This window comes from Suricata suricatta, chromosome 12 (genome assembly GCF_006229205.1).
Source record: "Suricata suricatta isolate VVHF042 chromosome 12, meerkat_22Aug2017_6uvM2_HiC, whole genome shotgun sequence".
Taxonomy (NCBI): Eukaryota; Metazoa; Chordata; class Mammalia; order Carnivora; family Herpestidae; genus Suricata; species Suricata suricatta.
In genome coordinates, this window is record NC_043711.1 from 95,049,950 (window position 1) to 95,066,135 (window position 16,186).

The window sequence follows — 16,186 nt, forward strand, 5'->3', positions numbered from 1 at the left end:
TTCAGCTCAAGGCATGGTCCCAGGGTTGTGGGACTGAGCTCCTGTCAGGCTCCACATGGATCCTGTCTGGGATTCTCTCGCTCTCTCCCTCTGCCTCCCTCTCCTGCTTGCTCACACTCACTCTCACGTAACCTAGCGTAGAGTAACGTAACATAACGTAATGTATCAGTATCAACTTTGTATGTAAACTCCCTGGGGTTAAATCCTAGTTGGCCGAAAGACCCTGGCAAATTACTTAACCATTCTGTGCCTCAGTTTCTTCATCCATAAAATGGAGGTAACAATATTTGTAACTTGTTTAGGATTAAATGAGTTAATATTTGTAAAACACTAAGAAGAAACCCTAGAACATAATATGGACTATATTTATTTCAGTGTTTGCTGTTATTATTATTTCTCTAGAAATCCAGATTTCTAGAATCTCTTGAAAATACTGGAAGATCTAGCAAAACAAGCATGTAATTCCCACCTTGCCACCTTGATGCAATCAATCACCAGGTGCGGAGCAGCCCCGGGGCTGTCTCCTTTTAACAGAACCCAATCTTTTTAGTTGGCCCTACATCCCCCATTTATGCGTTCTGACCTAGACTGAAAAAGAAAAATACCTTATAAAATCAGAATTTCACTGCTTCTGCCCTCCAAGGAGTTACTTTTATATTAATTTATAAACAAACCAAAGAGGCTACATTCAGGCAACAGGCTTGAGCAACGTAAACTTGATCAAGGCAAAAGACCCCGTGGTGACCCCCTGACTGAATACAAACTGGTCCACCAGGCGACCCACCCCAACATTTCCATAGGCCCTAACTGACCAATGGATACATCCAGGCACAGTTCCCAAAAAAAGGGAAATTCCGTATGTCCCCAGACCTGCTCACCCCCCCACCTTAAATACGGCCCCCCCCGCCACTGCCTCCCTGCGGGCGCTGCTGTGCTGTCCTGCCCACAGCCCCCTTGCAGCATCTTCAGTAAACGTCTGTCTCGTTTGTCCTGTCAGCTGCAGGTGAACGCTTTCACCGCCATCACCACTGGCTTCCACCTGACAGGGCCACCCCACATTTGGGGGTCCCCATCCAATCGGACACCACACTAACCATCCTTTAACACGGAAGTGTCTCCTATGAAGCGATGAGGAAAAACGGCAGTAAAACCGGAGTACAGCTCAGTGGTTAAGAGCTGGTCTCCCCAATAAATGAGCTCGACTTAGTGCAAGCTTTGTCCCATATTCACTGTGTAAACCTGATGGGCAAGCTACTTACGACTCTCTGTACCTCAGTGTCCTCACCGAGAAAATGAAGCAAATAATCACCTACAGTAAAACCGATCTCACTAGGCCAGGAAGATAAGCAGCGCATGCGAAGCGCTAAGGCAGGGCCTTGTATAGGATTAACCCTCCTGTGCTGGCGCAAAATTGACGGAAAGAAAAGAAATCCGTCCGCTGCACACCTGAAACTAAAAACTGCAGGCTACCTAACTGGAACTCAAATTAGAAAAAGAAAAAAAAAAAAGAAAGCAAGAAATGGAAGGAGTTGGTCCCTGAACCGAGGCCACATGGCAAGAACAGAAGCCCACGATCAGTGCGTGCCATGCTCTAGGAGTGGCATTATAACGGAAATTGAGGCCCACATACAGGCTTAAATGACACACCGAAGCGCCACCTGTTCCAGTCACTCTGCCCTCACTCCCCAGGAGACAGAGAGGAAGCCACACGGGGTGCAGTCTTCCCCTCAGCTCAGAGGAAGGTCTGAGTCAGGCCCCTCTGGTCCTGAACTTCTGACAGTCTCGTGAGCGTTAGAAATAACAGATGTCAGACCCCTGAGTTAGGGATTAGAACCGAGTGGACCTTCAGGAAGTTATCCTTCTCACATGCCTTCTGTTTTAGAGTAATTTTAGATTTACAGACCTGGATGATCAGATGATAACGCGTTCCCAAACAATTATTACTGTTACCCACATTGTCATCCGATCGTAGAGACAGAGAAACAACTTCTGAGCTACCTTTAAGACCCACGACAACAGTGAAGACGAGACGGTCACTCGGGGAAATTCTGATTTAAGCACTTTAAATAAACACACCAGACCACACCAGCGGACTGACTTAACAAGTTTGATGTGTCATAAGACGCATTTCAAGGCAGACGTGAGGAAGAGACTACGATGTTCATCGCGGATCTGGCAATACCTTTTCCACGCCACCTGCCACAGGAGCTCTGCAGGTAACGGGGAGGGGGGAAGAACCTCCTCAACTAACCCCCAAACCCAGTGGCTTCAAAAGCTCCTTCTATGCCCCGCAGGGCCCATTACAACACAGTATTTCCTAACCAACCAGAAAATGACAACCTCTGTGGCCCAGACAGGCCTGCATTTGAAAGCAGCAGGGATAACAGTGACGGGCTCCGGAAGCTCAGGGCATCTAGAATGCTGTGGGCTGACAAAGGCGGGGGAGAGGAACGTGGCATCTGAGCCTGGATCCGCGCGCCCGCTGGACAACTAATTACCAGTCCCTTTCCTTCGTATCTGTGTGACTCCTGGCGGATGCCCATTGTACAGGTAATGTGAAAATACCATTTTATATTTTTACAAAATAGAAATTACGGGGCTGAGACAGTAGCTAGAAATGTGGGAAAATAACAGCTCTTCTCCCAGAAATCGAATACAATTCACGCTAACATTCAGACCAACTTTTTTTTTCCTTCTTTTCAGACTCACTTTGTAGAGCTCTTGAAAGCTTCCAGTCATAGACATCTCTGGATAGTTTTTAAAGCCTTGTTCTTTAAGAGTAAGAAGAAAGCATTGTCTGAAGCGTTAGAGCAATTCATGTGAAATGCTTTCTGCAGGATGTAGGCGCAAGAAAAAGGATAGGGTCTGAGCCCTGCACAGGAATTTTTCTCCTCTTCGCCGGTGCTGGGGTGAACCTTCTCTGACTCAGCACCTAAAAAGCACCACGGGAAGGGAGTGCCACAAAAAGCCATGCATTATTAATACGCACCTCGGCATTCAAGCAGAATGATCTGGAAAACAGGAAAATGTCTGCAGCCTAACCAAAAGGGTGGCAAGCAGTTTAAATCACTTTGGGCAGCGTCACACCATTCAGAAATGTCCATGCCAAGTCATTTCTCTTAAGTAGCCTTTTTCTCTTGTAACGCTTAGTATGAGCCTTAATTTGGATCCCTTTAGGTCCTTCCTACCTTAAATTCCAAATGGCTATTTACATTCTCTGAGCAGATTTCTCGGGGTTAATTTGCTCCCGTCAGCTGCATCAGATCACAGTGAGAAGAGACAGCAACCATACTGCTCTGTGGAAGCCCGAGGGGATGCCACACATAGATGACGGTCCCCGTCACCTCGAAGTCACGAATCTGTCCTCTCAACTCTGGGACAGGTGCACAAGCGACCTACACTCTCCATTCACAGCAGGTAAGGGAGTGGTGAACAAACCCGCACATTCCTAGCACGGTTTTAAGTCCCCCGGATCTACCATCAAAACACCAAGCACAAAATCCTTTCATCATCCAGAGATCCGAGTGACTCAGGGTTCACACCACTTCTCTGGCACTATACCAAATTAGGAAATGGAATCGCTCCTCTTAGACCAGTGGTTTTCAACCAGGGGTGATTCTGCCCCCTGGGGACATGTTCCAGCACCTGGAGACAGATCTGGTGGCCACAGCTCAGGGACCAGGGGGTGAAAAGCCAGGGACTCTGCTAGACAAGCTGCAGGGAGCAGGAACCCTCCCAAACAGCAAAGGATTGCTCATCCAGCCCAAAGCGTCGCTCGCGCCAGGGACTGAGAACCTGAACAAATCACTTAACTTCTTTGTGCTAACACTTACTTTTAAATTAACGGTTGACATTGTTACACAGAAGGCATAGTAAGTAATACTGTTCAAATAAGTTTATAATGATGGTTCATTTTAGATTAATAAACAGATCTGTTTCTTTCAAGTCCCTTTAAACTGGATGTGTCTTCTTTAAGAAATGGAGCACAGACTAACATCTCTTCTGTAACTTACATGCATAAGATTTACATAAAGTAGTTTCTGCTTCTGACTCTGAGTAGCTTGCTGTATGTAAGGGATCCCTCCGGGAACAACTAGAAAAGCCAGGTTGGGGGGCTGGGGGGCGAAAGTGTGAAGACTTTGGAGAGCTGCTGAGGCGGCCAGGGCTTCAGGAGACAAAACCCTGGAGAAGGGCGACCGCCTGGGAAGCAAGCCAGCTTACTGCGGCGGGTTCCTCGCTCACCGACCTGCCAGTCCTGGGTGAAGAACAGGGCTGGGGGCGCAGGCAACTGGTCTGGGCGCAGGACTGCAGCCACTACTAGGAGGTGGAGAACCGCAGAACTTTGGCAAAACCTCATTGTCTGAAGAAACAAAAATAGAGGTTTCATGGGCCAGAATCCTAGTGAAAAGAATTGAGCCACAGAGGAGGTTTATGGAATCCTACAGCTGCACAGGTTAGGAGGCGAAGACAGCAAACATCCTCTGGAGAGCACAGTGGAGTCCATTCCACGTGCTGAGGAGACAGAGACTGAAGCTCAGGACCCCCCCCTGGTGAGCACCCCAGCTTCTCAGAACTCCTGCAGGGCTACTCCCTGAGGGTATAGGCAAACCAGAGGTAAATGGAGCCTTCCTGGGACTCCCGGTTGGCTCAGTCAGTTGAGCACCCGACTTCAGGTCAGGTCATGATTTTATGGTTTGTGGGTTTGAGCCCCATGTTGGGATCTGTGCAGACAGCTCAGAGCCTGGAGCCTGTTTCAGATTCTGTCTCCCTCTCTCTGCTGCTCCCCCACTCATGCTCTGTTTCTCTCTGTATCAATAATAAACATTAAAAAATGTAGCCTTCCCAAAGCCATACCCTACCTTTGATGGCTCACTCCCAGAGAGGAGAAATGGGATCAGTCCCCAGGCTATTTGCCTGGCAAACGGAGTGAGCCCTCCCTAGAGGAGGACTGAAAGCACACAGGACCACTATAATTTTTTATACACGACGTCCAGTTTTCAGTCAAAATTACCCAGCATGCCAAAAGACAGGCTCAAATGACTGAATAACAGAAGAAACAGACAACAGGAAAAGATCCACAGGTGATACAAATATTGGAGGTATTACTCTTGGGCTTTAAAAATAATTACATTTGGGGTGCCTGGGTGGCGCAGTCAGTTATGATCTCACAGGTTCGTGTGATCGAGCCCCATGTCCAGCTTGGCGCTGACAGCATGGATCCTACTCGGCGTTCTCTCCCCCCTCCTCCTCTACCCCTCTTGCATGCACGTGTATGTGTGCATGCTCTCTCTCAAAATAAACTTAAAAAAAAAAAAACTACATTCAAGAAAACAGAAAAAATAGAGAATAAAAGATTTGGAGAAAATGGAGAATTTCATCATAAAATTGGAATCTATAAAAAATGTATCAAGTAAACATTCTAGAACTAAGAAATACAGCAACTGAAATTAAGAAGTTAATAGATGGGTTTAATATTGGATTAGATACAGCAAAACCAGAGAATTAGTGAACTAGAAGTCAGGGTAATAAAAAAATATCGGAACTGAAGTCTGGAGAATAGAACAGAAGAGAAAAATACAGATTTGTATTGAATGTTAGCCTTAGCAAAACACTATTTAACACGTATCCATTGGATGTGGTATGTAGAAATGAACACAGATGCTAATTCTTTGATGATTAGACGGGGTTTATAATGGTCATTTCTAGAACAGGAAAATAATCAGAACAATAACCCCTGTACTCAATAAAGACACTGAGAGACCCTTAACACGGTGAAGATGAAGAATCCAATGATTCTTAGTTCTCTGTCAGTCTCAAAATGATCCAGGCAGTGGTCAGAGATTCAAATGGCTCCATTGCCACCCCATGGTGACCAGAATCTTACAGATACTAATTACAACATTTTTTAAACCAACACTGTATTATGAAAAATTCCAAACATACAGCAAAGTTGAAAGAATTTTATAGTGTAAAGCCATTTCTCACCATCTTGATTCTATTCTTAACTTTCTTGCCACAAATATATCCATCCAGCCGTTCATCAATTCATCTTATTTTTTTCATGCATTTCCAAGTAAATTGCAGAGATCAGCAAACCGCTCTCTAAATATTTTACTGTATCATTAGTAAAAGTTCAGTATTTGCACAATTTTTCCCCTTTGGATGTAAAGTTTCATGAAATGAGTTAAGTGTCCATCTGCTGAGTTTTTATGAAGGTGCACCTGTGTGATCCAAACCCCTACTAAGAGATGAAACATACCTTGGCCCCTGAAAGTTTCCTTGCCCCTTTCGGGTCGATCTCAGTGCTCATTTCCCCCTGCTAGAACAAGTGTTATCTCTAACCCATCCTTTTTCAGAAGTGTATTTTGAATAATCTTCAAGTCTATGGGGTGAGGAATCAATCTTAGAAAAGTAATGTTTAAAAAAGGACAGTCATTTTAATTATAAAATATTACATGAAAGCGCATTCCTGAAGTTAAATCTACATGCCTATTTACATAATGTAAGGAAAAAATAACCTCTCTAAATTCCTGTAATTCCTTTACCTTTAAATACCTTTAAATTCCATGTGAAGTGACATTAATCTAACAGCCAAGTTGCTGCCAGTAGCTTTCAGTGTTAGAATAGTTAGCTCCCAGGCAGGCACACTGATTGGTGGGCCAATATATGTAGCCTTTATTTAACAATTCTTGTTTGCTGAAATTCTATTTTTATTAATTCATGGAAGTACAAATTAGTCTAGGGAAGAATCCTCAGCCATGGATTTCAAATTTACCCATAACTTACATTCTTTGAATATGCAGATTTCCTTTCTGTATATGACCAAACCAAGTCTTTCTTGGCAAGAATGAATTGTTCTCTCTGCTGTGAACTAGAGATAACAGGCCTTATCCAGCAACTAGTAAATTTAAAATAAGTTAGCAGACTGCCTGTGCTCTGGTCCTAGAATATTATTTAACAGCAGGTAAGTGCTATAACTGATCAAAACAGCACTTGCTGAGTCAGGCAAGACTTCCTTGAGGATGATTTTATTCTTTTAATTTCTTTTTTTTTTAATTTTTTAAAAAATGTTTTATTTATTTTTGAGAGAGAGACAGCGTGAGCAGGGTAGCATCAGAGAGAGAGGGAGACACAGAATCTGGACAGGTTCCAGGCTCCGAGCTGTCAGCACAGGGCCCAATAGAGGGCTCGAACCCATGAACTGTGAGATCATGACCTGAGCTGAAGCCAGACGCTCAACCAACTGAGGCTCCCAGGCACCCCTATTCTTTGAATTTCTGAGACTTCTTACAGTTTCTGAGACTTCTTACAGATGGGGAAATATGAGTCATTGTTATAAAACCAAAGCGTGGCACTATCAGCCTGATTCTGACGTTACTACTATATAAACATATACCAAAGAATGTTCTTCTATGTCATATGATAGAAAAGTCCACATTTTCATATGGGACGGAAAACCCAACACTCTGCCTCTAGATTACACTTTAACATTTTAAGTTAATATATAAAATCATACATACAATAGGCACTCAATTATGTTCTTGAATAATTACACACATACCAAAAAAAAAAAAGGAAAGAAAGAAAAGCCCCAGAATGTTAATAGAAAATTATCTTTGGGTTATGAGATTTTGTGTTGTCTTTCTTTTCTTTATGCTTGGCTGTATTTTCCAAATTTTATACTTTCAGTGCATTACTTTTATAATCTAAAATAAAGAAAAACTACTGGGGAAAACCCCAAAACCCTCGGAGTAACTAACCTGTAATGATCCCCATTCTACTCCAATTCTGGAGCCACACCGCCCTTTGTACCTGCTTCACCCCTGCTGCCCGCCCAGAGATGCACATAACCTGGTTTTCCTAACAGCAAAACTCCCTGACACCCCACATACCCCAGGTCCGTCAGGACAGCCCATGAGCTCAAGCTGTTTCAAACCTATGTCCCTACAATCATGCTTTCTCACTATCTCCGGTGTATTCCCATCTGCCAATTTTTTAAAAATTTATTCACTGTAGTCTGCACTATAAAAACAATAGGTGTGTTGAGTGTGCTTTTTCTATTTATACACAAGCCTCTCTCTCAGCCTCACCCCTACCAAAAAAAAAAAAAAAAAGGAAACAAATCCTGGTACTGTCATTCATCATCATCCAATGCCACCTTTATGAAAATCCTTGGTTTAATAACTGGACAGGGAATGAGCTCTAGTCTCAGTGAGAACGGACCAAATCCTTTACCATCTCTAAAATTCCATTTCCCCATCTGTACAGTACAGAGGTCATTCCAGTAATTGAACATCCTCTCCCAGTCTTTTACGTTACAGTTCTTCCATCCTGTTATGTTCTGTGTATATAACCTAGTCTGAAAAACACATCTAAGACTAATCTCCCAGAATGCCGAGTGTCGATCAGCCAACACTTACTGGGTCCGCCACCGGCAGGAACCTTGCTGAGGACCTCACTATGAGGTAGGAACCATTCCGGTCCCGTGACAAAGCTGAACACACTCGAACAGAACAGTTGAGTAATCTGCCGCGAGTCACACCGCCGGCACGTTGCAGAGTTGGGACATGCGCTCAGAAGGTGTGGCTCCGGAGCTCAATGAAGTTTGTATCTCCTACAAGCAGGCAATTCCCTCCACCCTGAACAAAACTGACACAGTGCGTGGATCACTCGGGTGTCTCTAAAGGTCTCTAATACAGCCAGATGACTGGGAGACAGACAAACAGATACACAGGCAGAGGAGAGAGAGAGAAAGCGAGCTAGCTAGCTTTCTCCACCTCTGTTTCAAGGAGTCTAGGAACTGAGTATAAATATCCTTACTATTCTCATGGTTACACATCATTAAAAAACAAGCTTACTTTCCTCACCACTTCCATAAAGCCTGGCTGACAGTATGTTTATTCTCAGATATGATGAGCTCAGCTCCATGGTTAGAGAGCAGTGCAAATGAGGTTACGGTGCCAATTCGACTCCAGGCCTGCAGCTTTTCATGAAGAACAACTCTCTGCATAAGGAGCAGCCCGGGGGGAGCCCCCCAGTCCCGCACTGGGACCTCACAGAGGCCTGACACCAGTCAGGAGGGAGAGCACCAGGATGGGGGACAAAGGCACAGAACAATCCATCCCCGCACCTAAAAATAATTCAAACCCACTTGGGACCCACTTTCAACCGTTATTAATAATAACCAGCTGCATCATCCCACTCACGGAACAGTGACAAGACCGAGATGGGCTGATACGCTGAGTAAGGTCTACGCTGCTCTTCCTTAAAAGCATCAGGTCTTTGTAAAAGACCTTCAGAGTCACATACGTTTCCAAAGAGAAGTCAGTCAGAAAAGCTGGGATCCTCATTCTTCATGTGCAGAGTGGAGAGTGGTGATCAGATCACAGAAGAAGCGGACCCGTTCCGGGAAGGCAGGGTTCATGTGCCACTGTTTCCAGGCAGCTAATGGCATCTATTTTTCTTTTTCCAACTATAACTTTCAAGAGTCTACGCTTCCTCTTCCTAAATCAAAAGGAATCAAAACTAGGGATTGGAAAATGGAGTGTCATCAAATTTGTCCTAATCCTCTGGAGGTGGCATCGCACGGTCATGGGGACAGGCTCTGGGGAAAAGCAGAGGCTTGGATTCAAATTATACCGCTAACCTCTTACAAGTTCTGTGACCTTCAACGAATTATTTAACCCCTCCCAGCCTTGGTTTCCTCATCTGTAAAACCCGCACATCTCCCAAAGGCAGGGTGTTTTAACAGGGTAACACATGCAAAACACCTACAGAGAGGGCTCAGCAAAATGCCAACAGCACCTGCTGCCCCTGTCGTGGTGGGAGACGGAAGACGGGCCACTGAGCCAGAAGGGGAGAGACAGAAATGCAAACTACTGACCAAGACAGTCACTTTTGCAAAAGCAGGCTTTCTCAAACACCACAGTCCCCATCTGTGCCACTGGAAAGATTTAAGAGGGGGAGGGGGGAAAATAAGACTCATCAGAATTATGTGGGCTATGGATTTCACCCTTTGGTTAGTTAAAAGTGGGTGGCCTGTAGGAAGAAATTAAGAATAATCCTGTGCTGGGGCGCCTGAGTGGCTCAGTTGATTAAGCATCTGACTTCGGCTCAGGTCATGATCTCGTGGTCCAAGAGTTCAAGCCCCCCAGAGCCTGGAGCCTGCTTAGGATTCTGTGTCTCCCTCTCTGTCTGCCTGTGCCCCTCCCCCGCTCATGCTCTCTTTCTTTCTCTCTCAAAAATAAATAAATGTTTAAAAAAAAAAAAAAAAGGAAGTGGAATCCTGTGCATCAAGAGACACAGAAAATAATCTAGGTAACATGGCCCCGGGCAAACAATTCCCCCCCACCCAATGTGAATTTACTCATCAAAAATTTACCAAAACAATTCAACCCTTTTCTTCTAAAACACTTCAGTCCTAGAGCCAGTAGGTGGGGCCAAGCTAGGGAGGGGTCTGTGCTGAAGACACAACGGGTTGGTCACAGTCAGATGGTCGCAGTCAGATGCCTGCACACTGCAGGACGAGGGCTACCCCAAATGCAGTGTCAGAGCCAGGAAGGGTGAAGAGGGCACTCGGCAGAAAGAGGGGGATGCCGGAGTGGGGGCGCCACAGCCCAGGCAGGAGCGCGCAGCCTAGTCCACGGTGTCAGAGCCCAAGCGGGTAAAGAGGGCACCCACGCTGGCAGATGGGCTGGTGCAAGTGTGAGAGCTTAAGTGGGATAAAGATGGAGGAGGAAAGCCCAGCAAGGAGAACGGACTGTCTGGGGTGAGAAGGATGTCCAAACGGCCTGGGGCTGAGGCAGCAAAGAACTGGGATCAATGAACAAACACGGGAGCTGGGATTCTCACCGCCGAGGAAAGGGATTACAAAGATGGAAAGGTAGAAGACTAGAATGAACCCTGAGGTGTTAGCTTTAACTGGCAGTACTGATGTGAATGCACAACTTCCCACTTCTAAGCCTGTAGAAATACAGACGTCAAGGTGGGTATGTGTCCACATATGCGTGTTCAACGGGATTTATGCACTGAAGCAAGAAGCTAGGACACTCCAAGAGCAGGGCAGGCACAAAGGACCTGGATCTCGCTTCTACATATCCATCTTCCACCAGAAGGAATCAGGATTCTTTGGGGGAAATGGCGGATTCCAGATCTGGGATAAGGAAGGCACAAAGGTGTCTAGAACACGATGTGATGCCAGAAAGTTAAAAAAAAAAAAACCCACGTGATTCTAAACTAAATTATTAATTATTTTGATATAAAAGACACTATTGGGGCAACTGCCAACACCCAGATCAGGACTGAAGGATTAGACAGCCATGTAGTATCAACGTTAATTTTTTTTTAATGTTTATTTAATTTTGAGAGAGAGACAGACAGACCAACTGACCACAAGTGGGGAAGGGGCAGAGAGAGAAGGGGACAGAATCTGAAGGAGGCTCCAGGCTCTGAACTGTCAGCACAGAGCCCGACGCGGGACTCAAACCCACAAACCATGAGATCATGACCCAAGCTGGAATCAGATGCTTAACTGACTGAGCCACTCAGGTGCCCCCAATAGTTTTTGACTGTTGTGTACCTAACTTCACTTTTTCCCCATTAGTTCTATGGCTTTTATTCAACAATTTGGTGTAGCATGGTGTTTTTTAGGAACGCTTAAGTCATGTTATAGCAGAACTAAATGTAATTTAATACAACCACCTTTAACAAAGAATAAATTGCATGACATCAATGGTATCCCTATTCTGTACATACAGATATAAAAAGAAAAAAGAGAGTAGAAAAAGAAAATATCACATTTAGTTTAACGTAAATTTCCAACAACTCAGAAGCAAAGGAATATCCTCAATTTTCATTCTGTATGATGGTTCTGCATGGGATCTTCCAAAGGGCTAGGGAAGCCCGGTCAGCCTAGAAAAGGCCACACAAATTAACTTTAACTACATATCTAATTCCTTTAACTACTGATTTAAAGGGCGCACTGTGTCACACAGCGACATTTGAAAAATCAAAGGAGGAGCGTCTGGGTGGCTCAGTCGGTCAAGCTTCCGACTTCGGCTCAGGTCATGATCTTACCATTTGTCGGTTCAAGTCCTGCGTAGGGCTCTGTGCTGACAGCTCAGAGTCTGGAGCCTGTCTTTGGATTCTGTGTCTCCCTCTCTCTCTGACCCTCCCCTGCTCACATTATCTCTCTCTGTCTTTCTCAAAACTAAATTTAAAAAAACATTAAAAAAAAAAGAAAAAACAAAGGAAATATCGGCAGTAAGGCATGTGAATGTTTACTGTGGTCGCAGCAACCCACCCATCCCCTTTGTTTTGAGCTGCTCTGACCTATCTTTGAGTGACTCTCCATCATTTAAAATTTAGTTACTTCTGATGAGACAGAGAAAAAAATAACAGGCAAAAAATAATCACCAAGTACAACAGCTTTCTGAGAAAGCCTTTATTTCTGCTTTGTAGAATCCCATCAACGTAGGTGCTAGATCGAATACTATACGTTCACATTAAATTAGCCACGCTGGTATAGGAGTTAATGAAATACTAAATTCTTCCACTTAATTTTTATTCATAATATTCAGGAATGAGAGTAAATCAACCTGACAGCAAAGGGGCTACAATTTGTCCAGTTTCCCATAGATCAGTAAACACAGCAAGTATGTGTTTTTTTTCATAGCTCTCCTTTTAAGAATCTCTTGCCAGAAATAATCTTACAGCAAGATGTTACATTTAGTTAGAGGGAGACACAGAACTAACCAGGAAAGGATGTTCCCAGTAAAGAAACTGCAAAATGTGATTCCAGCACAAAATAGCATTTCCTCAATTGCTACACTTCTCTCCAGCCGATTCTCTCAGCCTAACAACCTAAAGTGTAGGACTTCCAAATATCCGAGTGCGTATAAAGATGAAAAGGAAAACCAAGAAATGAAAACATGTGTGAGGAAAAGAGGATTATGAATAAATTATTGTAATTTCCTTTTAGCATTGTTGAGGTGGCTTTAGTAGTTTAAAAAATATTGTTCAACGCACAAGGGTGGTAACATTTGTGAGCTCCTAATTAAGCATGATTCATTCCGGAATGTGTCTGATGACACAGACTTACATAAATCATCCACTGGTAAGCTTATTCACATATCACAATGAGAAGAGTCCGTTTTAAACACGTACAACAAATACCATCCCAAACTGTTGGCTTCAATCTATGCAGACTGGTTTACTATTCTAATTACAGAACAATTAAATTAATAAAATAATACTAAAACCAACTCAGTGGCGGTAATGTTTAATTTGTGGATCCTGGGGAATGTTACCGAACACAACCCACAAAACCTAGGCCAAAACAAGTCCTGAAAGAGGTATTTATTTTCCCCACCTTCTCTCGCAAGCTTTGTACTTCGCTTTGGTCAAAGCTGACATAAATAGCTACAGAAATCAGCAATAGATCCTCAGAAAATAAGGCCACGGAACCAAGAGAACACAGGTGGCAGACACGCGGGCAGCAATGCTGTGCTCCCAGGGGACACCAGGGTCCTTCAGCATCCTCAGCCATAGCACCTGCTTCTCAAGCAGAATCTTCCAGATAAGATCACAGTGTGAAAAGATTTCTCCTTGGTAAACATACTGACCCTTGTTCTGGCTCTAAATTCTGAGGGTTCAAATAAGAACTGGGTAACAGAAAACATTAGATCCTCTGGAAACTTTGCTGCAATCAAGTGCTTCAGCCCTGGTCTGCTACATACCCCTTCACGGGAATTGGCACCCCGAGTAGGAAGCCCCCCACTGTCCCTTCCCCTCTCTACTCCAGTGGAGTACTGTGATCACGGGACTGGGGAAGTGACTGAGGGCACCGAACACCTAACTGGCACCAAGACTTGCAAACATGTGATGATAGCTCTCCTTTATGGTCACAATAATTCTGCAATTATGTACTGCTCATTTTCCCTTTTTACATATTAAGAAACACTCATTTAGGTACCTGGATCAGCAAGACACCTTAACAAAAACGAAACTAAATTATCCAAAAGCTTTAAAAAATCAGCCTGTCCTTATGTTTTTTGGGGGTTTTCGTTGTCATTTTATTTGTTTGTTTTTGAAATATACAAAGGTCACAAAAAAAAATTACCTTTGTTCATGGGGGTCCAGTATACTATTCACTCTGCTCTTATATAAGGTTTGAAATTTTCTGTAATTAAATAATTAAAGAAAAAAACTGGGGCACCTGGGGGGCTCAGTCGGTTAAGCCTCCAACTTCAGCTCAGGTCAGATCTCACGTTTGTGGGTTTGAGCCGCACGTCAGGCTCTGTGCTGACAGACAGCTCAGAGCCTGGAGCCTGCTTCCGATTCGGTGTCTCCCTCTCTCCCTGCCCCTCCCCGCTCATGCTCTGTCTCAAAAAAAAAAAAAAAAAAAATTATCTCAAACATAAAGCAGACCAAAAAAGTAATTTCTTGCCTACAGTTAATTGCCAAATGAAATCTAAATAAATTCAAATCTTCTAATTCACAGAAATCTTAAGATTTCTCACTACGTGAAACCAGAATGAAGATAAGCAAGCCAACGATAAAAGAGAAAACCAAGCCAACACCAAAACAAAACATTTCACTTCCCCGATGCTCACACTCATTCTCCCTCCTTCTCTCTCTCTCTCTCTCTCTCTCTCTCTCGCTCTCTCTCTCTCACTCTCTCTCACACACACACACACACACACACACACACACAGCAGAATGAAAGATTCCAGTTGCCTCTTCCAGACAAAGCAACTGATGGGTGCCAGCCTAGTACTAAGCAGTTCAAGTTCTTATTAAAAACATAATCTTAGCAACAGAGGCAAGGTTATTTCCACCTTCCACGCAGCAGCACAGAGCACAAGAGACTAGCTATTTACCAGTCACAGACTTCTGTTCCACACTGTCCATATGGTCTTCCAACTTCAGAAAGTGCTTCATCCTCATCTCTCCTTGGATTAAGTAAAATACAAACAATTTCTCATCTCCTAGGCAAAAACTACCTCTCAAATGAAAGATTGGCAAGCATATTCAAGGCATAACGGTATAACTTTTCTAAGTTTAAAAACACCGAAGTCATTGACCTAAATACTTTTCTAATTAAAAACTAGAAGTGGGGCTGCCTGGGTGGTTAAGCATCCAACTCTTGATTTCGGCTCAAGTCATGATCTCACGGTTAATGACATCAAGTCCCCCATCGGGCTCTGCGCTGACTGCACAGGAGCCCAGCTGGAATTCTCTCTCTCTCTGCCCCTCCCCCACTCCTGTTCTCGCACTCTCTCAAAATGAATCAACTTAAAAAACAATTAGAACCAATGTTCCTGGCAACACATGAGGATCACTGTCGCTGCTCCATCGTAAATCAGGACAGACTGTTTTACATCTACACGTCAAGTGTAGGCACAAGACAAACCAGTTATAAATTCATCTGTGACTTCCGATTTCAAAGCATTATCACACGCACACTATGTAAGATACAAAGGGCTTAAAAGGGTTAAAATCCTTGTTGAACAGAAAACAGGCAAAACCTAAAACTACCACTTAGCTGCCCACACACCAGGCCCGCAAAAAACCAAACATCTGACTGGGCTGGGCATAATTCTTCTAAAACTGTGCTCTGTGTCACGGTTCAATTATAATGAACATTTTTACAAATCTGCCATGTTTTTATCTGAGTTTTTTAGTTCCTCGACCTCAAGTTTTCATGGTGAGCACAGCAACCTCTAACATCCCCAATGAGCAGGGGAGCTGGGAGGCTGCACTCTTCAGCACCTCAGCTCTGTCCACCTCTCCTTTACTCCCCTGACTTAACAAATAGACAGCGGGGCGCCTGGGAGGCTGGGTCCTCATCTCATTTCATCTCGCAGTTTGTGAGTTCGAGGCCCATGTTGGGCTCTGTGTCTCCCTCTCTCTCTGCCCTCCCCTGCTCATGTTTGGTCTCTCTCAATAAATAAACATTAAAAAAAAACCACAGATAAATATCGATTGCACACCTACTGTGTGACAAGACGGTGGTCTAGGCAGGAATATAACAATGAACAAGAAAGGTTAAGTCCCATCCATTTAACACTTAATGATGGGTCTGAAGATGGGCAGGAGCATACATAGGAGTTGGCCAGTGAAAAGGAAAAGGAAAGAGCCTAGTCTGTGCTGGAGGGCATAAATGAGGCTAGAGAGGGAGGTAGAG

General features: G+C 44.0%; 1 protein-coding gene across 1 annotated transcript in view; it reads right to left on the reverse strand.

Moving 5' to 3' along the window:
• B4GALT5 (beta-1,4-galactosyltransferase 5) overlaps window positions 1–14,946 on the reverse strand; it is a 56,928-nt gene extending 41,982 nt beyond the window's left edge. The window contains exons 1-3 of the mRNA XM_029917964.1: window positions 14,880–14,946; window positions 8,421–8,594; window positions 4,247–4,360 (exon numbers count right to left, since the gene is read on the reverse strand). Coding sequence (XP_029773824.1) covers window positions 4,247–4,360; window positions 8,421–8,594; window positions 14,880–14,946 — 355 coding nt within the window. The remainder of the gene's footprint in view (window positions 1–4,246; window positions 4,361–8,420; window positions 8,595–14,879) is intronic.
• Between the last annotated feature and the right edge of the window lie 1,240 nt (window positions 14,947–16,186).